General features: G+C 38.6%; 5 protein-coding genes across 9 annotated transcripts; 3 read left to right on the top strand and 2 right to left on the bottom strand.

Moving 5' to 3' along the window:
• Positions 1-46: 46 nt before the first annotated feature.
• On the bottom strand, positions 47-1,598 carry urp1 (urotensin-related peptide 1). Its single transcript, XM_079556419.1, has 5 exons — positions 1,471-1,598; positions 584-712; positions 485-513; positions 310-415; positions 47-228 (listed from the first exon to the last, which is right to left on the bottom strand). Exons 1-5 carry the CDS (start codon positions 1,571-1,573, stop codon positions 197-199), a joined length of 399 nt encoding a protein of 132 aa, XP_079412545.1. The 5' UTR covers positions 1,574-1,598; the 3' UTR covers positions 47-196.
• A 2,149-nt stretch (positions 1,599-3,747) lies between these two features.
• c1galt1c1 (C1GALT1-specific chaperone 1) lies at positions 3,748-5,260 on the top strand. Of its 2 annotated transcripts, none has more exons than XM_079557197.1 (2): positions 3,748-3,877; positions 4,236-5,260. In XM_079557197.1, the coding sequence occupies exon 2, from the start codon at positions 4,250-4,252 to the stop codon at positions 5,198-5,200; it is 951 nt and encodes a 316-aa protein (XP_079413323.1). In that variant the 5' UTR covers positions 3,748-3,877; positions 4,236-4,249; the 3' UTR covers positions 5,201-5,260. The 2 variants fall into 2 exon arrangements, with proteins under 2 accessions (XP_079413323.1, XP_079413322.1); XM_079557196.1 differs by having other exon boundaries at positions 3,748-4,007.
• A 782-nt stretch (positions 5,261-6,042) lies between these two features.
• mcts1 (MCTS1 re-initiation and release factor) lies at positions 6,043-7,824 on the bottom strand. Its single transcript, XM_079556991.1, has 6 exons — positions 7,654-7,824; positions 7,227-7,379; positions 7,011-7,108; positions 6,806-6,939; positions 6,381-6,448; positions 6,043-6,305 (listed from the first exon to the last, which is right to left on the bottom strand). The coding sequence occupies exons 1-6, from the start codon at positions 7,662-7,664 to the stop codon at positions 6,224-6,226; spliced, it is 546 nt and encodes a 181-aa protein (XP_079413117.1). The 5' UTR covers positions 7,665-7,824; the 3' UTR covers positions 6,043-6,223.
• Positions 7,825-8,225: 401 nt separating this feature from the next.
• cul4b (cullin 4B) lies at positions 8,226-16,548 on the top strand. Of its 2 annotated transcripts, none has more exons than XM_079556904.1 (20): positions 8,226-9,101; positions 9,317-9,432; positions 9,580-9,683; positions 9,791-9,860; positions 9,940-10,013; positions 10,093-10,255; positions 10,342-10,431; positions 11,770-11,852; positions 11,925-11,992; positions 13,257-13,375; positions 13,457-13,649; positions 13,735-13,839; positions 13,914-14,024; positions 14,124-14,194; positions 14,309-14,416; positions 14,490-14,603; positions 14,677-14,782; positions 14,865-15,037; positions 15,111-15,263; positions 15,600-16,548. In XM_079556904.1, the coding sequence occupies exons 1-20, from the start codon at positions 8,669-8,671 to the stop codon at positions 15,693-15,695; spliced, it is 2,550 nt and encodes an 849-aa protein (XP_079413030.1). In that variant the 5' UTR covers positions 8,226-8,668; the 3' UTR covers positions 15,696-16,548. The 2 variants fall into 2 exon arrangements, with proteins under 2 accessions (XP_079413030.1, XP_079413029.1); XM_079556903.1 differs by having other exon boundaries at positions 14,124-14,209.
• Positions 16,549-17,404: 856 nt separating this feature from the next.
• On the top strand, positions 17,405-22,632 carry lamp2 (lysosomal-associated membrane protein 2). Of its 3 annotated transcripts, none has more exons than XM_079556357.1 (6): positions 17,405-17,549; positions 18,703-19,250; positions 19,329-19,451; positions 19,571-19,625; positions 19,716-19,886; positions 21,984-22,369. In XM_079556357.1, exons 1-6 carry the CDS (start codon positions 17,504-17,506, stop codon positions 22,124-22,126), a joined length of 1,086 nt encoding a protein of 361 aa, XP_079412483.1. In that variant the 5' UTR covers positions 17,405-17,503; the 3' UTR covers positions 22,127-22,369. The 3 variants fall into 3 exon arrangements, with proteins under 3 accessions (XP_079412483.1, XP_079412482.1, XP_079412484.1); XM_079556356.1 differs by lacking the exon at positions 21,984-22,369 and adding an exon at positions 22,376-22,632 and having other exon boundaries at positions 17,408-17,549; XM_079556358.1 differs by lacking the exon at positions 21,984-22,369 and adding an exon at positions 20,045-21,953 and having other exon boundaries at positions 17,408-17,549.
• Positions 22,633-22,886: the final 254 nt, after the last annotated feature.

The raw sequence follows: 22,886 nt of genomic DNA, 5'->3' as shown, positions 1-22,886 counted from the left end.
TGTTAACTTTGATAACCGTGTGCACAAGAGTTACATTCATTCATAACATTCAACTTTATTCCACAATAAAATTCAACTGTACAACTTCAAAAATATATTTTCTGTTGATCAGTTAAGGAAGATAAATCATTAAAAATGGCAAAGTAAGACAGTGTTTTGAAAAAGGCTGTGTAGAAATCATATCTTGATGGTGCTTTTAGTTGGTCACACAGTATTTCCAGAAACAGGCTGTGGAAACACATATTATAACATATTATAATTGTGTATATAGAATAGTTTGAAAGACAGATGAAGGTAATAGAATTGCACCTCTCTTGCTTGTCTTTGGCAGGCTCTGCACTGATCTTACAAAACCCTGAGAGCGAAGCTTATCAGCTGCAGCCATCTTTAAAATGACTTCTTTCAGGTCGTCAACCTAAAAACAATCACATTACATAAATACAGTCTAAAACACAGCTGCCTGATATTTTGCATTGATTTTTACCATGTTGTCATATTTTTCCTCTTTGGCTCCTTGAAACAAATTAAAATGAATTATTTATCAATGCGTGTCATTTGATGATGGTGCATGCAGAGTGATCACCTTTAGTCCAGGGGTCTCTCTCACTGGTGTGTTGCATCAGGAGAGGATAGAGATCGCTTCTCTCTCTCTGGTCCATTTCTCCGGTGTTGGCTCCGTCCTCCACCTCTGTTACCAGCTTCTGAATGAGTTCTGTTTGAATCAAGCACAAAGTGATTCTATGAGATGTTCTGTGAGATTCTATACATTTATCAATTTATGGATCATTCATTTTCAAAGAAACAAGTAAAATCTGCGAGGAAAAGGAAAAACCAAGGCACCTTTTTATGCATCAAAATTCACTTGGCTGTTCCTGATCAATCAATCAATCAATCAAACTTTATTTGTATAGCGCTTTACAACAGCACCCGCTGAACCAAAGTGCTTTCCATAAGTGCAATATAATAAAAACAATTTTAGCATAAAATATTTAAGAAAATACATATACATTACACATGTGCAATTAGCAGTCAAAAGCGGCTTTAAACAAGTGTGTTTTCAGCCTAGCCTTAAACAGTGTCAGGTCAGTGATGGCTCGTAACTCAACAGGCAGAGAGTTCCAGAGCCTCGGACCAGCCACTGAGAAGGAACGATCACCCCACTGCTTACTTTTGGTCCTGGGGACCTCCAGCAGGTGTTGTCCTGATGGGATAAAGAAGCCAGCAGGCAATTGTTTAAAGACTTTTCAAATTAATTAGCCTCTTGACAGAAATGAAAAAGGATTTTAGAGAAAATATAAATAAAGGATTTTGATGCAGGAAGGTAGACAAAATTAAAGTATCAAATAGCACATTCATTACAGCACAATTATTTGTTCTGTTATAACATGTCCATAAAATGTTAATGATTAAAAAAAAAACACAATAGACTAACGAAAAGAAAAATGAAACAAACAAAAAATGATATCCTACCTGCCTGTGGCTCCAAGCCTGCGTCTGAGTACAGGGGAACAGCCTGTGTCCATCTCGCTGAACAAAGCACAGCTACGAGGTAAAGCAGAGCCGCAGAAATCATGATGCTTCTGTCTGAGGTGACAACAACTGGACGACAGCCTGACCCAGCCAGGCCGTGCACTTATATATCCTGAGAGGTCATCCATCACTGAATGATCAATACATTATCATCACAGCCAGTCTCCTTCATAATGGTTTTGACGCGATGGACCAGGCGTCAGAAACCCAATTTAGGAGACGCTGTCAATTGAGCACAGAGCTATCTGTGCTTGTTCAGAGAGCCCTACCAAATGTTTACTTTGCTGCAGCAATCAGCAGCTGACCCGCAAAGGACTAATGCTTTATGTCTGACACTGTTGGCCTCAATGATCACTGATATCACACCTTTATGTCACAATACTTATTAGTCAAGAGAAGAAGGGGTTCTCTAACACCACTCACAGACATAGTTTAGCCCAATTCAGGTCTATTTCAGACTCGGTTTCATACCCGAGTTCATCTTGTCTTTGTATTTCTTTTTTTTTTTTTTTTTTCACAATAACAGATATAAAAAGACAAACTTAAACACTCCACAAACAAGAATGAAAAAATGACAATGGACAACATAGGGAGGGAAAGGGGGTCTTTTTTATATCTTTATATTTCATTTAATGTTGATTTTGATTTGACAAATGTTGTTGTAAACTTTGATTAGTGGATTGATTGATTTAGGATGGAGGTACTTGTTATGACTCTGTTATTAATGTCCAACTTCTTCTATGCATTGCCTTCAACATATTATATTAGATCAAATTAGATATATTATTGTTTTGTCTTTGTTTTTATGCTACGAGCATTTACAGTATATTGTGGATTTAGTATTTCCTGCACTGATGAGCCACGGTTTGCATTCACTTTTGACAGCAATTTATTCATACTTGCAGCAAAGAAATTGAGGTGATAGAACCATTGTCTACGTAGTTCCTCTGCTGTTTCAGCATACTGTGGCAACAAAATAATTTGAGGTAAAATATTTCGACAATTTGATATTTTGGCAGCCCATAATATTATTGTAAGAAGATTATGTCCATTCACAGATATTCATCCACAGTTAATGCTGCCTGAAGCTTAGGAAAACATTGATAAAGACAATTTTATAAAGCTTAAATTGACTTGAGTTTACAATATTTGTTGGCTTGATTTTGGACAGGGTTTACAATCCAACCACAGTGACTATATGTCTTACCGAATCCTTACTTGAGCTTTTTGTCAAACTGATAGGTCAATAGCGTTGCTCAGATGAGATGTCTCTCGTGATGTATGTGTTTGTCACAACGATGTCTGGAATGACTCTGAAAAAGAAAACCAAACACTAACTTTTGACATTTCATGATGAACAAATGGGTCAACAGACAAAGTGCAAATTTACAGATTTCCAGTGTTTTGATGTATCCAATTCCCGCCGTCTGAGTGATACAAAAACCGCTTCTCTTAGCACGGAGCAGGCCTATATTCTTAATCAATTACAATTAGGCCTATATCAATATTTGATTTGTTGTGTAATCCGACATAGTCCTATAGTCAAAAGCTTTAAGACTAAAGTGACTCCTTAAATTTATCTACCCTTGTGCTTATCTGTACTCGCCACCAACCTTCAACTTTTACAAGGCTATCTCATAAAACACCAGTTATCTTAATACTTAAATTCTATATGAAATTCTATAAGTGATTAGCAGCAGCCCATAAACCAATGTGACTTATATAGGCTTATTATTGAGTAGTTTGAATTAGTCTGATTATAGGCTTGGATACTTTCAGTAGCATTTCCAAACTGAGTGCTGAGTGTTTTTTATTATTTTTTATTATTTTTATTGAAAAGTATATGAATATACAGAGTATGCCAGGGGGTAACAGAATTGTACAATACAATTATTCAGTTACAAATATATTGTATTTTGAGCAAATACTGATAGTTTTTAGAGCCTTTTTGTTATCAGAACCTTCCAAAAATCTTGATATATGAGAGAGTATCACTAAAAAAATGTGTAAAGTTGGGTTTCTGTTTAGAATATTTACATTAGTGAATATAAAATTTGGATAAAAGGATAAGAAAATTAATAACAAAATAGATGTCTTCATTAACTGAGTGCAGGCTACTTAATAAATCTCAACAAACCCAAGTCAGAAGCGACTAAATCACGTGACCACCACACAATGCGGAAGTAGCAGTTGCTTTTGTACATGGATGTATATAGCTGCCACAGGAGCAGTAAAACCTGATAGAAATATGCTTTACTTTGCTGTAATGACATTCGGCTGACGACGGAAATCCTACCAAACAGGATATCTGGGAGTGACGACGAAGCAGACACAGCAATATCCGACAGTGAGTCTGAACGCATAAAACTAACTAACGCTACATTTATTCAACACATGATCCTGTTTAGCCAGCAGTTAGCTTGCTAATCGTAGACATTTGGACCTCAGTGGTTTCAGAGTGACATTACTGCAAGCGGGTGAGTTTTTGCTGTTCTGTGATCGACACGACCTAATGAGCTAGTGCAATATCTAAACGTAGTAGCCTATGTAGTGAATATACGGATTACGTTTAATACATATATTTTTAGCTTTAAGATATTAGTACTTGATCTATAAAATGTTTAGATGCGAAGTTTCTTGATCAGTTTTATAACGTACCTATCAAAATCTCACATGTGTTTGTTTCTTGGTCTTCCCTTCCTCAGTTCCCTCCATCAAAATGCTGTCTGAAGGAGGCTCATTCATAAAGGGGATGGTGCTGGGGGCTGTCTTCTGTGTGGTCGTCTCGCTTCTCGCCAATATCACTACTGAGACTAAATCTGATGAACACCATCATCACCATCATGTTAAAGCTCCCAGCAAAGATGATCTGAAACGTCTGACAGATGATGAGATCAAAGAGTTAAGCAATCAAGTGCGAGTCTCTTGTGTCATCATGGTTCATCCAAAAATCCTGGCTTACTGGGCTACTGCTATGGACACCTGGAGCAAACACTGTGACAAAGCTGTCTTCTACACCTCCGAAGCATCAAAAGCCCTTGAGGCCATAGACCTGAATGAAAAGGATGACTGGGCAAGGCTGCGGAAAGCTCTGAAGCATGCTTATGATAACGCCGGAGACCTGCAGTGGTTTTTTATTGCGCAGCCGACAACATTTGCTATCATTGAGAACCTCAAGTATCTGATACTCACTAAGGATCCCAAAGAACCTTTCTATTTAGGCCATGCCATGAAATCAGGAGAGCTCGAGTATGTCTCTTATGACAGTGGGATTGTTCTCAGTTATGAAGCTTTGAAAAGACTGGTGGATGTTTTTGAGGATGAGGACAAATGTCCCGACAGAGGGCGTGCACTCTGGAAGTTGAGTGAGGACAAGCAGTTGGCTGTATGCCTTAAATACAAGGGTGTGTTTGCAGAAAATGGAGAAGATGCACATGGGAAGGGCCTTTTCAACAGCAAAAGTATTGACAGCCTAATATCTACTAGCCTGAAAGATAATCCCTCAAATGTTGTGGAGGGATGCTGCTCAGATATAGCCGTCACATTTGGTGGGATGTCACCAAATCAAATGCAGGTCATGATGTTTGGAGTCTACAGATTACGTCCCTATGGACATGATTTTCATGACTTGTTAGAGTTTCATCCGCCGGGAGGTTCTGACAATGACTAAGTTATTTGGACTGATATATTTTGCTTCTGTGATGGCAAAAGGGTACATTTTAGTCTACTGTGATCAGTCCTCACACTATTTTTTTCTTTTTGGGGGGATAGGATATTTGTGATTTTGTCAATACAACAATTTATAAGTATAGCCACACATCTTATAAAGTTAGGCTGCACATTGTTGCAAAAACTGCACTATCGGTCAAATGAAACTGAAATCTGTCTAGTGCTGGTCATGTGACTCCAATCTTGACCTATCAATACACACAATTGATCCAGCGTTGTGTAGTTGTGTTGTGTTCCATATATACGTCCCATTGCGAGCGTCCGGAATGGCGGCCCCCAGTCGCCGAATGTGACGCAAATTTTGAGTAAAATTGTGTCAAAACAAGATTTGAAAAACCCTAAATAAGACACAAAAAACAACTTTAAAAAAAATTTGTTTTACACTAACTTTGCAAAAATGTGTTTCAGCCAGATGCTGATACAGATATTCATCACCTAATAGATATTTTTTGCAATATATTGTGCAGGCCTATAATAAAGTGGATCTTTTGTCTTCATATGAAGGTCTATCCAGTTAATGTTCTTCTCACTGAGAAGACATTGGTATTTTATTTTTAAGCATAGGTAGTAATTTATTTAAATCAAGAAAAATGTTAATGATCATTTGGTGGCAGTAAATGACTTTCTGTGAAAATCAGTGATGGTCTGTAACTCTTTTTGTTGAAAATAAATGATTGCTTTTATAATGTCCCACTGTCATTCCAAAGACTTTCAGATGTGTGACTCTGCAAGTTATGTCATGATCTTTTACATGTATGATTTTGTAAAGTAATAGGCAACAACTTTGGCAGCTCCAAATTTAATTAAAACTGCAACTTTAAACTGATTTTTGTTTTTAGTTGTCCACAAGAGTTCATAACTCCAACAAGTTTCTGAGCAAGTCCATAGTTGTAAACAGTTGACGGGCACCGAGTGCCAGTTAAAACCTCCATATTTTCTGGGTCAGCGTCACAGCTCCAAATCCTTATTTATAGGTCTTCATGTGCCATAATCCATCATTCAAATAATGGACATTCTCGATTCCAATTCCCTTGTTCACTTTTTCTCTGTAAGAAATAAGAAAGAAAAATATTAAATAGTGACGATACACAAGCAAAAAAAACAAATGTATAAATTCATACATGTTTTCAGCAGACATCTTCATAACGCCGACACAGAGAGCATGTTGTTTACCTTCTGCCATTATAGCCTACATAATTCATTAAGGAAAAAATGGTTTTAAACAGGGATCGCTGACATGTTTTACTCTGTGATCTACTTTATACTTCAAAGATATTAGTATAACAACTTGGTAGCTTAGGTGGAGTTCACTTTGGAGAGTCAGTAGTCACAATTATATTTGAACTGAAAGAAAATTGAGTTTCCCCTATAGCCTACCATGCATATCCCTGAGGCTTGTGTTCGAACAAACAAATGGAAAATGCATCTAAAATGTGACTCGTCAAGTTTACGCAGAAAATCTTATGAGAGCTAAATGAAAAAGGCTGGAGTGTAAAGCCACCGGTTGGAGATCGCAATAAAAAGTGGTGTCCAATTGAAAGGATACAACTACTGTGTCGGCATCGGCTGGATAAAGTTTGGCGCCTGGTGACGTTAGTCCTGGACACATGATGTTAGCTCCACTCAAGACAAATTTGATTGCCCCTTTGTCTACTTGCTGATGTGGAAGAATGAAAGGATCTGCAAAAAGACAATGATAAAGAGCAGACCACAATATATCCACTATATTAGTAACAGCACACAAATCTTACATTTATGCAGCAGTCGCAGAGTAGGGTAGAATGGCCCTTCTCTTTGTCTGAAGAAAAGTAATTCTCCATTCACAGTCAGGATTTCAATGTGTTCGTGACTGCAGGGTGGAAAGAAACATTAACATAAAAGGGGTTTATTTTAAGCACTGCTGAGGAGAAATGTTATCTAGAAATGTCTTAGTTGAATGATGCTTATATTATTTAAAATGTGTATACCATCTCACTATTTTGACAGGATCCTTTTTTGGCATAATGTGATTGAGCCATGATTCAATGTCTGGAAATTGTTCCAAAAGCTGGTTTTTGATTCCTTTGATCACTGATGTTTTCAACTGGATGCAGTTGGATACATTTTCCTTCTCATCAAATCTAGAGACAAAAAAAGGAAGACACATAATGCATATTAGGGCTTGTGAATTAGCACAGATCACAACCAGTATGAATGAATAAAGCGCTAATCATTCGCGTTTTCCTTTTGAAGGTAACCAACGAGAACACAAGTAATAATTGCGTAGTCTTCAAATTATAATAACCTTATCACAATGACTTTTTTTTTCTTCATATATCCACATAATTCAAAAGCATGATGATAGCGTCACAGCTAGCAGTATGAAGCTAGGCAAACAAAATGGAAAACACGTACTTTTTGAACATTGTCGTCGGTCAGGTGAGGTTGACTTGAGTTCCGAAAGGTTGAGGACACACCAAACGTTAGTAAGTTAAACACTCGCAAAAATACAATACATTGAACTTATTATAAAGTATTTATAAGCAATCCACGCTCCCTCACCAGAGGAAGTCAAGACACGTATCTTCCGCCTTTACGTCATGGCACGTTAGGGTACATACGTTTGTATTTGCTTTGATCGAAAAATAACCCATCAACTTTAGTATTTTATTTATTTATTTTTCCCCATGACGATGAGTGGAAAAATAGGCCATATTATAACTGAGTAAAGTTAAAAAAAAGATAAATTAAAATAAATAAAATTAAAATAACTTTTCTTTTTTTTTTTCATTCTCTAAGTTTAGTTTCACAATGTAGGCAAACAGCCGCCAATATTCTGGACATTTTGAGTATGATAATAAATATAAAGCAAGGAAAAAAACAAAACGGCTAACGTTGAATGTCAAAATTATTGTAACAGCGCCATCGTGTGGGCGAAACGAGGCAGGTTTCTCCTGCACGACCCAAAAAAAACGTGTGTGCAAGAATCGCTTTTGTACAAAGTACTTCCGGTGGGGTCACCAACCAGCTTTTACAAGTGAAATCACCCTGTATCAACCGGCGGACGACTTAACTATGATAAAAGGCAATTGTTTTGTCTTATGATTTTCTTTTGGCGAGGTATCGTTAGCCGGACGCGCTCGTAATCGTTTTTAACAGAGGAGAAACAGCGCGGTTTCACGCAAAAGAGGAAGCAATAGCCAACCATCTTTTTTCTACCAGCAAAAACAAGAAAGAGGCAAGGCTAGGTTCAAGTGGAGCACTGTTGTAGTTAGTTTATTGTCTGTTTCATACCTGAATACAGCACTTTGCCGACGCGCAGTTGCTATAACCTCGGCAAACGCTCTGGGACATTCAGTTCCTTCTGGACATACCTGGAAGTTTGGGATCAAGAAGACTGACTGTGAAGAATTAGTATTCCCGTTTTTTCATGTTTCCAACAGGTTTATCTTCCCCTAATCCCCCACCACCGCCAACCCAGGAGGCAAGAGCAGCGGCTACTGATGTCAAAAACGACAGCGGGAACATTACATCTCCGAAAAAGAGGAAAATAAACTGCTCCGAGAGGGAAGACAGTGCTGACACAATCTCCCATTCGCCTCCCATATCCAGCTCCTGCTCTCCCACCCCCCTGCACATTCAGAAGAAGTTAAGGTTTGAGGATTCACTTGATTTCATTGGACTGGATGTTAAGATGGCTGAGGAATCCGCTGCTGCTTCGTGCTCGAACAACAAAAGCAAAGTGTTCTTGCCCGGTGGCGTGGGGCATCATGCTAACGGACTGACCAAAGGGACAGGCTCCACTACCTTCTCCAACAGTAAACCTGGAGCTGCCAAGAAACTAGTCATCAAGAACTTTAAAGGTAGATCCCACACCCTGCACATCACTTGCTTTAAAAGTTGCCCAACTGTCCCTAATGACTTGAGATGCCTCTGACGTGTTTTGATGAGGATAAGGTTCCATCTGGCCCCTTATTTTAGCCTCTAATGTACCTTTTGTCTGATCTTCAACGCTTTATCCTTCTTTATTGATGTTGTGTTAGCAAAGTCTTTCATGTATGCTTTTATATTTTCACAGAAAAGCCCAAATTGCCGGAAAACTACACGCAGGAGACATGGCAGAAACTGAAGGAGGCAGTGGAGGCTATACAGAACAGCACTTCAATCAAATACAACCTAGAGGAGCTCTACCAGGTGCCATAATTACGTTAATGTGCTTGGTTTACACAGACAGGCCTTATTGTTTGCCGCATGAACAGCCTCATTATGTCCTATGTTGTGCTGAAAGGAATAAAATACATCGCAATCTGCTGATAACCCTTGTATTTTGTGTCTCCGTAGGCTGTGGAGAATCTGTGCTCCCATAAGATTTCGGCCAAGCTTTACAAGCAGCTACGGGCGGTTTGTGAAGACCACATTAAGGCACAGATTGATCAGTTCAGAGAATATCCTTTTTAGTGCTATGTCCTTTATTGATATTACTGTAGATGTTCTCTATTTTTTTTATTATTCCATTGTGAATTGTAGAAACGCCTTAACCTCTTTTTTTCACGGATGCCTTAGATAGTGTGCTTTTTTTAAAGAAAATTGACAAATGTTGGCAAGATCATTGCAGACAAATGGTGTGTTCTTCCTTTTCGATTAATTGATGTCCCTCTGCTTCCATTTGCTGTTTAATAACTACGCATCCTTCTCTCATAGATCATGATTAGGAGTATATTTTTGTTTTTGGACCGTACTTATGTTTTACAAAACTCAATGTTGCCATCGATCTGGTAAGTTTTGGGCATCACTTTGTAGAGAGGGGATTCTTGAAAGTGTGAGAAATGATTCGGCTCCTCTTGTTTCGAAAAGGGATATGGGGCTGGAGCTGTTTAGGTTCTACATCATCAGTGACGTGAAAGTCCAAAGTAAGACCATAGACGGGATTCTCCTTCTCATCGAGAGGGAGCGCAACGGTGAGGCCATTGACCGCTGTCTTCTCAGGAGCTTGTTGAGCATGCTCTCTGACCTGCAGGTACGTGGACATGGGTGGTTCGAAAGCCATGAAAAGACCTAATATAAACGCCGTACGTGCTGATGAAATATCTGTCATTCTCGCAGATTTATCAAGACTCGTTTGAGCAGCGCTTCTTGGAGGAGACAAACCGCCTGTATGCTGCAGAAGGACAGAGGTTAATGCAGGAGCGAGAGGTGAGCTTTACATTCATTTGATTCTATGCTAGTGGTTCTCAAGCTTTTCACACCACAGCAACATCTCATCACATTATTTGATCCTCCAAGTTCCACCAGGCCTTGGTCACGATCAAATCAAGACTGAACGGGTCTAAAAATGCTCCAGAACATCTAAATGTGACTAAACTGTAAACAACAAGGCTGGGACCAGTGTTAATTTTGACAACATATTTTAGTTTAGTTTTAGTCTTAGTCTTTTGACTATAATGTAATTCAATTTTAGTCGACTTTGCATTGATAATATTCATTATAATCATATTTAATCAAGGTCCTCGACTTAATGGAGCTTCTCCCACATGAATAAAGCTCAGAGCTGATCCTTTGGCAGAGAATTTACATGATCTGAGGCTCTTTCAGACGGTCAATAGAAGTTTGGATGATTTTAGTCTCTCCTTTTCATTTTTATTTAGTCTTATTTTAGTCGACTAAAATATCTGGACATTTTAGTCATAGTTTTAGTCTCATGAAAAACTTTTAATTTAGTTTTAGTCCAATTTTAGTCGTCCAAAAATATCACTTTGACTAAAATTAAAACTAAATATTTTAGTCGACGAAATTAACACTGGCTGGGACGATACACTTTTGTCACGATTCGTTATGTATCACGATACTCGGGGGCCGACTCGATACGTATTGTGATACAGTAAGTTATTATGAGAAGTCTGTTTACCTTTTTAAATATGTAAAAAGGATGAAAAGTGCATGAAAACAAAATGTTACAACGTGCTGTGTAAGGAGCGCATGATCAAAATGCCTCAACACAAGTAGTAGTATCGATACTTGCAGCTTAAAGTATTGCAAACAGATATTTTGTCCCAGCCCTAGTAAACTTCATCTAAACCAGAAAAAAAAAATACGACAAGCATGCCTAAAAACTAAAGTATAAGTTAAATGGTCGCTGAGTACTCCCTGGACAGGCCAAAAGTGGTACATGGACCACAGTTTGAGAACCACTGGTAGTGTTCTTGGCAGTAGGATAATAAACTACACAGGTTTTATAAAAGTACTTTGGTAATGGTAAACGTAGCAGATTTTTCTTGGAAATTGCCAAAATGAGAAGAAGATGTCTCTTTAATGTTATGTTTGAGTTCCACCTCACCTGTTCCACCTGAAGAAATAGTATAAGAGCCTTTAATTATGTAAAGATCCTGTGGTCACAAAAAAACCAAGCCTTTATCGCTACTGGATTAAGACAAATATGAAGACCAATTTTAATGCTAATTTCTTTGCGATTGATAAGTGTGTATACAGGGAAAGATTATTGAAACTGCAAGCGTTTGTATGTTTTATGTGTAGGTACCAGAATACCTTCATCATGTGAATAAACGTTTGGAGGAGGAAGCAGACCGAGTGATTACATATTTAGACCAGAGCACACAGTAAGTATCAGTTGTACGTGAGGTTGTTCTGAGCAATACCTTCACCTGTAACTTCTTTCCCTCCCCCATCAGAAAACCACTTATCGCCACTGTGGAGAAGCAGCTACTTGGGGAACATCTCACGGCTACACTACAGAAGGGTATGTAATGGTTCATGCTGAGCACACATGTAAAGTAAACATGCTGTGTACCAGTCTCCCCATACGTCATTCTTTAAATAGCAGTGACAGTGGCTACGGTTTCATGGCCACGAAATCAGACAACTGGAGTAATCAGATTATCCAATCGCATGCACTTACAAGCTATCAGGAGGTGTAGACTATTTCTAAATCAGAAATAATCTCCAATTAAAATTAGGGCTGGGCGATACATCAAATTATTCAATTAATTCATACTTTTAAAAACAGACGATGTGGAAAATGGCTAAATCCTAAAATCGTGTCCGCCTGACGAGCGCCGTGCTGCCGATTTAGCAGTGTTTCAAACGCTCCACAGGGACTGTTTTAGAAAACGACACCAGTGGAACCCAGCGTCTTTCTAACGATCTCTGCTGTGTTTGTGTTTTCGCTGTGCGCGATGGAGTTTTCTCCGCTTAAACAAAGTTTGCCCCGGTCTGCTTCTCTCACCTTTTCCCACGCTTAACCATGCTCTGAGCTGCTGCCGCCGGTGCTGCTGCATTTAACTCCGCCCCTTTCCCCTTGAGTCTCCATGGAGACGGTTGTCAATCACAGCTGAGCTCGAGGGTGATAAAACTAAAGGCTTATTAAGAAGTTTTACTTTTGAGAGCAGACAAAGAATATTTAGAACCGAAATAACCATTTTTAATGGGCCTTATGAGAGGGATCCGTGTCGTCATGTCCGAGGCACTGGTGGGCAATGCAAATGTATTAAATAGATGGTGGGTCAAAACCAATAAAAATAGATTAAAATTGTAATCCTTAAAGTAAAAAAAATCAAGATTTTATTTTTCAGCCATATCGCCCAGCCCTAATTAAAATAAAGAAAATCACAAGCCACAGTTTGAGAACCACTGGTCTAGTGGAAAAAAGTGGAAAAAGTTAAAACATAAAATAAACGAATAGGTAGAAAATAATGCAAATACTAATAATACAAGTACTTTTAGGCTAATGAATTCTGTGAAACATTTAAAAATAATATATATTTTTTTTTTTTATATCTTTGTTTGCATTTTGGCTGTATGTTTCTGCACAGATGCGAAAGATCAGAAAGGGATCTGATTACATCTATACCAGATAATGCATATCATGTTATACTGTCAACATGTCACCTCAATAGTCTGAAGACTTTAAAAATGTGATGAATAGCACATATTGGTGCATGTAAACCTAGGCAAGGTGAACTGAGGCATGTTTGTGCCTTTCATGTTGTTGTTCAAATCTTCAGGGCTGACTCACCTACTGGATGAAAACAGAATCCAGGATCTGTCCCTCCTCTATCAGCTTTTCAGTCGAGTGCGTGGTGGTGTTCAGGTGCTCCTGCAACACTGGATAGAGTATATAAAGGTATTTTCATCTTATTCATTCTTGACTAATAAAGGTTTGCATTCACATAATAATTTTCCATGATCTCTACTCCACACAAAGGCTTTTGGGAGCACAATTGTTATCAATCCTGAAAAAGACAAGACAATGGTGCAAGAACTGCTAGACTTTAAGGACAAGGTGGACCACATCATAGACGTGTGTTTCTTGAAGAATGAGAAGTTTGTCAATGCCATGAAAGAAGCCTTTGAAACATTTATCAACAAACGTCCCAACAAGCCTGCTGAACTTATTGGTTTGTACCAGAAAATCTTTTACTTGAATCAATGCAACACTAAACATTGTTTTTATTGTTTTTAATGCATTTCCTTCTTTTCCAGCAAAACATGTGGATTCAAAACTCAGAGCAGGAAACAAAGAGGCCACTGATGAGGAGCTTGAGAAAATGTTGGATAAGATTATGATAATCTTTAGATTCATTTATGGTAGGTGAATTACTTTTTATAGTTCTACGTTTCAGCATTAACAACTGTTAAAAGCATGTGTGTATGTTTTATAGGAAAAGATGTTTTTGAAGCCTTTTACAAAAAGGATTTAGCAAAGAGGTTATTAGTTGGAAAAAGTGCCTCTGTGGATGCTGAGAAATCAATGTTGTCAAAACTGAAACATGGTTAGTACGCTTCATACGATTTTTATTTTCATTTTGTAATAAGTATAAAATAAGTGGATTTTCTGGAAAGTAACTTTGTCTTTTGTTTGATGCTTTAAGAATGTGGAGCAGCTTTCACAAGCAAACTGGAAGGAATGTTTAAAGATATGGAGTTGTCCAAAGACATTATGGTGCAGTTCAAACAGGTGTCATTGTGTATTGTGATTGATTTAAAAACGTGTGATTTATTTACAAACTGTAGACTGTAAATGCACTAAGCAAAGTACATTTTCTTGTTTCTGTAGCACATGCAGTGCCAAAATATTCCTGGCAACATTGAACTTACAGTGAACATCCTCACCATGGGTTACTGGCCTACGTATGTTCCCATGGAAGTGCACCTTCCCCCTGAGGTCAGTGGTTAGCCATGAACTGACATTTAGTTTATAACCTGCTGCTGTAAACGTTATCGTTTCCCTCATCCAGATGGTTAGATTGCAAGAGATATTTAAAACCTTCTATTTGGGTAAACACAGCGGCCGGAAGCTTCAGTGGCAATCCACCCTCGGGCATTGTGTCCTGAAAGCTGAATTTAAAGAGGTGAGATCAAAAAGCTAATTTGAACCCAATTTTAAAGTGAATTACAATGGATCTTTACATTCATGATCTTTAGGGAAAGAAAGAGCTACAGGTGTCACTTTTCCAAACACTCGTACTTCTGATGTTTAACGAGGGGGAGGAATTCACGTTGGAAGAGATCAAACTGGCAACAGGAATAGGTGGGTAACAACATTCATGCTTTTGGAATGATCTTAATGAAGCACACTCATGATTATTTTTTGCACCTTTGTGTAAACTCAGAGGACAGTGAGCTACGTCGGACTCTTCAATCACTTGCGTGTGGAAAAGCCCGTGTCCTCACTAAAATCCCAAAGAGCAAAGATGTGGAGGACGGAGACAAGTTTTCCTGCAACGATGACTTCAGACACAAACTGTTCAGGATAAAAATAAACCAGATTCAGATGAAAGAAACCGTACGTGATGCCTTTATTTCATCTCTGTTGAGCAGTGAACTGTTTAATACCTACATGTTGTGTCGTCTTGTAGGTGGAGGAGCAGGCTAGTACAACGGAGAGAGTGTTCCAGGATCGGCAGTATCAGATTGATGCAGCCATTGTGCGAATCATGAAAATGCGCAAGACTTTGAGCCATAATCTCTTAATGTCTGAGGTCTATAACCAACTCAAGTTCCCTGTCAAGGTGATTGAACTGTTGTTATGGGGACAATTCTATTATTATCTTAATTATGAAAAATTATCAATTGCAAAAAAATCTAAAGTTTGATGGTTCGATTCCTGCTCCTGACTGGGCATACCCTAATCACCAAGGCACTTAGTAAGCACCATTGCTGTATGAGTCTAGCTCAAGGCAGCTGTGGCTACAACAAAAGCTTACCATTGCCAAGTGTGGGGAGTGAATGAATAATGCTATGGGAACCACATTGGCTATATCGGAAGATGAAATGTACATAATGTATAACTATTGTGTTCAGCATTTGAGATCTACCTGTTGACAGATATGTTTCTGTTTCCTCAGCCTGCTGATTTAAAGAAGAGGATAGAGTCTCTAATTGATAGAGATTATATGGAACGTGACAAGGAAAACTCCAACCAGTACAACTATGTGGCATAGACAATATGACAGAAAACAGATACATTTGGCCCTTACAGCCTAAAGCTGCTCTCAAAGATCGGTCTCGGAATCTTTTGCTTCAAGCGGATATTACTGTTCAACAATGAGACCGCCATCTGAATGGATACAGCTTTTTGTCAGGATTTTAGTCATCCTGCAGACTGCATGCCCACTGAAAAGTGAATAGTGTCCACACTTGCCTCTGAGAGAAACCATGGACAGACAGTGGAGACCGTCAGAAGTTGTTTCGTTTGTTTGTTTTTTAAGGAGGGGAAAAATATTTATTTTGAACCTTAGCTCCATATATTCATTGTATGCTCTTTGGTCACTTTTTATTTTGGTCAAGACAATGTTGACACTCAGTAAGTTTCTCTTACTGTCCCTCTCTTTCAAAATTTAATTGTTACTTGAGTCTTTTGTTGGGAGATAACATACAACAATTGGGTTAAATATTTGCAAAATCTTGTCACTTTGCATTTACTCAAATACCATGGTCATTTGAGACCAGTGATTAGAAACACCCAAACTATGTGCCAACTAGATGTTTTTCACTTGTACATGCATTTAATTTCTTTAAATGTTTTGTGCGGTGCTTGATTGTCATTTTAATTGATGCTATATTTTTTTTTTCCTTTAAAGGATTTATAAGCACAAGAACAAGTGTCCCTTTTTTTGCCATATTGCTCCAGTGTCACAACAGAAACTTTGCACCGCAGCTTTTGAAAGTCAGGTTCGCCAATCTTGTTCAAAGTGGACAGATGAGTGTCGATGGGTCTTGAACAGTGGATTACAATATTCCCATGTTTGTATGAGCAGTAGGTTTATTGTTTCAGATTAAAATAACTTGACTCAATTTGTTTGTTTATCTTATTTTGGTTGTTGCTGCTTTTAATTACACATTAAAACACATCAGAAAATAGAGGCCAATACATAAGCTTACATTTATAAATATTTCAATACATTTCTAGTGTAAGCAGTGTTAATTTTGACAACATATTTCATTTTAGTTTTAGTCTTTTGACTAAAATGTAATTTAATTGTAGTCAAGATTTAGTCCAAAAAAAGTTTCAATTTTAGTCTAGTTTTAGTCGACTAAAATTGCATGTCAATTTAGTCGACTAAAATGAAGACTAATTTAGTCGACTTTGCATTTATAATCATAATCATATTTAATCGTGGTCCTCGACTTTATGGAGCTGCTTCCACATGATAAAGCTCAGAGCTGTTCATTTGGCAGAGAATTTAAATGATCTGAGGCTTTTTCAGACTGTCAATAGAAGTTCGGATGATTTTAGTCTCTCCTTTTCATTTTTATTTAGTCTTATTTTAGTCGACTAAAATATCTGGACATTTTAGTCATAGTTTTAGTCTCATGAGAAAGTTTTAATTTAGTTTAAGTCCTATTTTAGTCGTCAAAAATATCACTTTGACTAAAATTAAGACTAAATGTTTTAGTCGACGAAATTAACACTGAGTGTAAGCATATAATTTGGGGCTTTTCCCCTGCAATGGTAGTTACAAAACCTTGATGTGATCTGTAAGTACACAGCTATTGTCCTCTGATGATTAAATTAAGCTGTAAACTTGTCGTTTGATCACGTTACATTGATATGCTTCCCGTTAAGGTCAAACCAAGTCTCTCCAGGTGTTAATTTCCTCTTTAATCAGGCTGCAGCTCACACCCCTTTGCTTTGACACATTGCCCTCCTGTCATATGACTCCCATCTATTTCCTGGTCCGTCGCCGCTGTTTTAAAGCAGGTCTCAACTCTTCTTCAGGATAGATCGCTGCAAAACCAACAACCAGCCATGTCGCGATACTCTGCATTTCTCTTATTTTTAGTCGTCGTCCCTTGTAAGTACACGCACACTATTGCTTTGTGTTTGGAGGCCGAGTTTAAATTGGGGAATTGATGCGATGAAACTTTTGAGGAAATAGGCCGTGGCGTTTTCGGGTCATTTTTGTCATGTTCGTACTCCGTAGTTCAAGGGCCGAACGCCGCACATAAATCAATACATTATACAGATAAGTTTTGTTACCGATATTTCATGTACGTTATCTAAATGTATTTCCTCGTCACTTTGATTCTGCCATTTAGCTTCCCTGCTAATTGCTTCATGCGTCAACAACACAAAATTACAATAGGTGAGGCTTTTGTTATGACTTTTAGGGATTTTCAGTCCAGTATCTGCTATGTATTGCATATCATAAAGTAAGTGACCCTGAATGACACGGTAGACCGGCTGTAACGTGAATTGTTGCAGATTGTTGAACTAGCAGCTAATGCTAGTTCCTATTGCTAGTCGAATTGTACAGTCACTGTTAATTTTAACGTCTGTTTTGCTTGTTTTTTTTTTGTTCAAGATCACCACACTCAATTTACGAATCCGCAGCCCAAACAAATGGTGCCTTTGGAGTTAAAAATATAATGTTACACAACGCACGACATTAGCTAGCTAAGGGGCTAGCTTAGCGGTTAGCTTTCCCCACACTTCGCAGTTTACAGTAACTGGTCACGTGACAGGCGTCGTACAGGCTCAAGCATGTTATATGTACATAGACAAAACCCTATCTTATCTGGCCTGTTTTGTGTCTGGACTTATTTTACGAATAAGTTCGACGAACCATTTGAACAAGTGGAATTTTTAAGTGTCACTTGTAATGGTTATCGCTGCATAGTTGTTTTATCACTTGGTTTTGTGGTGTTTTGCCGTTGTGCAAATCCTCATTGGCAAATCTCCATCCTGTGTAGATGTTAATATTTAGCTTGGCTGAGCAATGTGGTTTTTCTAAGGAAGTTACTGCCTTTGACCGTGTTTCAGGACATGTTAATTTGTCTTGTCTAAAGACCCCCTCGAAAACAAGATGATTTAAGAGGCTATTCCTCTTGAAATAACAAAAAATGTCAAATAAGCAGTCACGTAAAGAAAACAATCATTGTTTTACTGAAGTTAAGTAAAAATTGTGTTGCACATGTGTATAACGATTTTGATGTTTTTCTTTACAGGGATATGTTGCGCAGTTGATCCTGCTGATTATCCTGAAGAATATGATCACACTGAGGCACCTGCTGATGCCACAACTACTTCAACCACCGCTGCCACCACCACCACCACCGCGGCTCCAACAAAAACAACCACCACCGCGGCTCCAACAAAAACAACCACCACCGCGGCTCCAACCACCACCACCGCGGCTCCAACCACCACCACCACCACCGCGGCTCCAACCACCACCACCACCACTGCGGCTCCAACAACCACCACCACCACCACTGCGGCTCCAACAACCACCACCACCACCACTGCGGCTCCAACCACCACCACCACCACTGCGGCTCCAACAACCACCACCACCACTGCGGCACCAACAACCACCACCAGTTCTCCAAACACCACCTCTATTGCACCAAATACCACCACTACCGCACCTACTCCCACCACCACCCCTGCGCCCCCTCTCCCTAAACCGACTGCTCACCTGTACCAAGTCAAAAAAAGCAATAGCAGCTGTCTGATGGTGAACTTTGGTCTTCGCATTGGATTCCAAGGAGCTGTATGTTCACAGATTATTCTTTTTATGTTTTCATTGTTGTATGTTTGTTTCACCACTTCTTTCTTGTGTTTGTTTTAGAAATATGAAGAGATGAACTTCGAGTATTCCAACAAAACAGTGGTTAGTGGGACTTGTGAAGAAGACAACAGTACGCTTGTGATACAGGATGACATGTTGACCCTCACCTTAACCTTCCACAATGTAAGTCCTCGTAACCATTGATTTATTGTATAACACAGGTGTTGACAGGAATGGGCAAAGTTGCCAAAGTGTGTGCATAAGATGAGTAAAATTGACCTGCTGTACATTTTTTGTTTTAGGACACAAAGAAGTTCAGCCTTCATGCTCTGAATGCCACTGGAAAGTTTAACTCTGGTAATTTTAAATTTTGTGCCACCTCCCAGTACCTTTCACTGTTTTGCGCATTGTGCTGTTGTGACATTGTTTTTGTTTCGTATTTTGTAGGCGTGCCTTTCTCAGAAACCAACAGCACTTTGACTCTTTGGCAAGCGTCTCTCGGCAGCTCCTACATGTGCAACAAGGAGCAGAGCTACAACATCACCCAAAATCTGAAAGTCTTCACCTTTGACCTTCAAGTGCAACCTTTTGGAGTCAAGACGGATTCGTTTAGTACGGGTAGGTCTATGGTTTTACTATAAAACATACTGGATAAGCTTCACATGTTATGTTTGTTTATTTACCCCAAAGTATAAATTAGAGCCAGAGGGACAAAAGTGTCTGTCCTTCCCGAACTGTATGTTGCATCTTGTGACTCATATTCTTTTTATCTGCAGCCCAGGAATGTTCTATGGATGACACCAGCATCTTAATCCCAATCGTTGTTGGCGCAGCCCTGGCTGGCTTGATTCTCATTGTAGTGATCGCTTACGTGATTGGTCGAAGAAAAACTTATGTCGGATATCAAACTCTTTAATCCCAGTTGTAATTAGTCAGTGTCAGGGTTCCCAAGCATGGTCCTTTGCTTTTCAAAAGTTAAATACATGATCATCTAATATTTCAAACATAGAAACACTTTTGACTGCAGGAGAATTCTTCAGCTCTAAAACCAGGACTGTACATTGATCTGACATTACTATCTGGGACCAGTCTTGTCTACCCTGTTTTCTCATTTTCACTACTCTGTTTTTTCTTTTTGTTTTTTTTGTGTGTGTGTGTTTTTTGTGTGCGTCTTTTTTGTTTGGCTTTTTGAGAGAGTGTATGATCTTTAACTTGTAACCTGAACAAAAGATAGCTTAAATGTTGTCAGCTTGTAACAATTTTCCATACCATTGAGACTGCACAGATGTGCACAGTAATTCGGGATCATACGCTTTCTCACATACATTCCCCCCTTTTTTTTATTTTACTCTTTTACGCCCTCTGTGTTGAAGCTTAACAAAAAAAACGTTCATTTAATTTCACTTTAATGTTGTGGAGAATATTAGCAAATGTGATGGTAGAAGGCATTAGCCAATGATTTGTTTCCTGCAGAGCAGGTGGAAAGTGCTATGTATAGGTTTATACAATTTGTTCTGAATGGGGAAAGTAATAAAATCGACTTTTTTTTATAGACTAGACCGGACAAGTTGAGGAAAACGGTACCGACTCATTTGTAGTTTTCCGTTTAAGTCGGTTAAAAAGTTAATTACACTTGCACAAGCTGAGTCATCATTCAGTTCAGCTGTTTTATTTGCTAGCGTTGTACTTTTGGCATTACGAGAATCAAAAAGGGATTGTTTATTGTGTGCATAATCACTCTCAATTTTATTGCACTAAGTCTGTTTTTGTGTTGACAATACAGAATGCCATAGTGTTTTCACTTCGTGTGATAGGGTTTCAAGGACATGCATATAATAGATTAGATTAAGGAAGCTATATTTTATCTTTGTAAAATAATAGGAAATAACTCAATCAGGTTTTCCAGTTATTAAGGCAGCAATTTTGTTGCAGAGTTCAGGAATGTCAGGGAAAAGTCCAGCCTCCTACAATTTTCTTATGGTAGTAAGACTATGCAGCATGTGATTGCTGATTTAACGACTCGCACAAAGTGTTGTGTACTGTCACCCCTAGTGCTTTGAGTCTGGAGCAGGGCTGAGTCTCATGAACAGTACATGAGAGCAGGGCTGAGTCTCATGAACAGTACATGAGAACAATAGAAATGTATGCCTTTTGATGTTGCGTGAGATGCTGAGCAAAGCTTTTTGTGTTTAAATAATGATTGAAAGATGATTTTGCTTTGTCTGTTGCTGTATCTGCCTGAATTACACTTTATAGATGGTTTTGCAGCACAAAGAAGAGACTTGTATGATCATAACATCAGTCATACAGTTGTTTTTTTGTTCTAGCCTGCAATGCAAAGATATTCATATTGTAAGAAAATATTTCTGATGTTAAAGTCTGCTGAATTTGTCTAAAAGCATGTAAAGGGAATTATTGTGCAGCAAGACCATCTTAATATCAGTATAATGACTGGTTTCATCTCCAATCTGACTACAATAAACTACATTGGTGAACCACTTGAAATTGCATCATTTATTTGCAATTGTTAAAATAAAACGATTGTCCTCGATGTTCATGTTACATGTTTACCTCCTTCAACAGATCCAGTCTCTTCCCTGTCTTTAAACTTTATTTAACAGCAGGTTTTCTTCTATTTTGGGCTCCTCTTCCTCCAGTATTTACCCCATGGATTAACCTTCTGAGAAACTCACTCTTGTGCTTTCTTTACCCTAGCTGAGGACTGCATGGCTGATGGGGAGAGCTTCATTGTCCCCATAGCTGTCGGAGTTGCCCTGCTTGTTCTCATTCTTATCGTTCTGGTGGCCTATTTCATCGGGAGAAAGAGAAACATGGCCAGCGGCTATGAGTCCTTTTAGTTAAAATGAATTTGATTTGCTGCCTTCCAATTGATCACGACCACTGTGGTGTTCATGTGTAGCCCTGTGCCATTGTTGAATTTACTTTTCTTTGATGTTGCTTAAGTTTGTAATGAATGCGTCTCCTTCCTGTGACTTTTACCCCTGAATGCCCCACTGGCTGCTTGTTAATGTGTAGGTAACCCCTTTTGTAACTCTTGTCTTGCGCTTTTTCCACTAATACTCTGTCTTTGTCTCCTTGTCTGTCAGCTGAGGAATGCTTCCTGGACTCTGATTTGAGCTTTTTGGTCCCCATTGCGGTGGGCGTGGCACTCAGCTTCCTAATCATCCTTGTGCTAATTTCTTATCTGATTGGCCGGAGGAAGAGCCGCACCGGTTACCAGTCCGTATAATAATCCCTCCTTTGCCCTTCCCCACACTTTACCAAGAAATGTTAAAAACAAACAAAAAAAACAGCCTTCCCCTTTCTTCTGTTTAATGAATCTGATGCACCAGAATCTAATCTCTTCTCCTGTCTGTTGCACAAACCCCCCCCCCGTCCCCTTTTGTTTTTAATATTCAGCTTTGTTGCCAATTACTAAATCAAGCTTATGATGACTGATGCTTGGTAATAGACTGCATGTTTACAATAATGTTTGGCTCACCTCTTTCCCTGATAAATCTAACTTTGATTTCTGTGCTGTATAATAGTTTGTGTATATAAATCTTGTGTAGAATGAATGAGAAAGACTTTTGATGAGATGAATGTATGGGCAAGCTT

Source organism: Gobius niger, assembly GCF_951799975.1.
Source record: "Gobius niger genome assembly, chromosome: 5".
Lineage (NCBI taxonomy): Eukaryota > Metazoa > Chordata > Actinopteri > Gobiiformes > Gobiidae > Gobius > Gobius niger.
Note: the sequence above shows the minus strand (reverse complement) of the source record. Positions and strands in the feature narration are given on the sequence as shown.

Excerpts from the sequence above, each read along its gene's own strand:
- urp1 (XM_079556419.1), bottom strand. The coding sequence starts at position 1,573 with ATGATTTCTGCGGCTCTGCTTTACCTCGTAGCTGTGCTTTGTTCAGCG. Across the intron at positions 713-1,470 it reads AGGCTTGGAGCCACAGGCAG|AACTCATTCAGAAGCTGGTA; the intron begins GTAGGATATCAT and ends TGATTCAAACAG. Across the intron at positions 514-583 it reads GAGAGACCCCTGGACTAAAG|GAGCCAAAGAGGAAAAATAT; the intron begins GTGATCACTCTG and ends ATTTGTTTCAAG.
- c1galt1c1 (XM_079557197.1), top strand. The coding sequence starts at position 4,250 with ATGCTGTCTGAAGGAGGCTCATTCATAAAGGGGATGGTGCTGGGGGCT.
- mcts1 (XM_079556991.1), bottom strand. Across the intron at positions 6,940-7,010 it reads TCTGCGACTGCTGCATAAAT|ATCCTTTCATTCTTCCACAT; the intron begins GTAAGATTTGTG and ends GTCTTTTTGCAG. Across the intron at positions 6,449-6,805 it reads CCGATGCCGACACAGTAGTT|GCTATAATGGCAGAAGGTAA; the intron begins GTATCCTTTCAA and ends TGAATTATGTAG.
- cul4b (XM_079556903.1), top strand. The coding sequence starts at position 8,669 with ATGTTTCCAACAGGTTTATCTTCCCCTAATCCCCCACCACCGCCAACC. Across the intron at positions 13,650-13,734 it reads CAAGCCTGCTGAACTTATTG|CAAAACATGTGGATTCAAAA; the intron begins GTTTGTACCAGA and ends CTTCTTTTCCAG. Across the intron at positions 14,210-14,308 it reads TTATGGTGCAGTTCAAACAG|CACATGCAGTGCCAAAATAT; the intron begins GTGTCATTGTGT and ends TTGTTTCTGTAG.
- lamp2 (XM_079556356.1), top strand. The coding sequence starts at position 17,504 with ATGTCGCGATACTCTGCATTTCTCTTATTTTTAGTCGTCGTCCCTT. Across the intron at positions 17,550-18,702 it reads ATTTTTAGTCGTCGTCCCTT|GGATATGTTGCGCAGTTGAT; the intron begins GTAAGTACACGC and ends TTTTCTTTACAG. Across the intron at positions 19,251-19,328 it reads GCATTGGATTCCAAGGAGCT|AAATATGAAGAGATGAACTT; the intron begins GTATGTTCACAG and ends TGTTTGTTTTAG.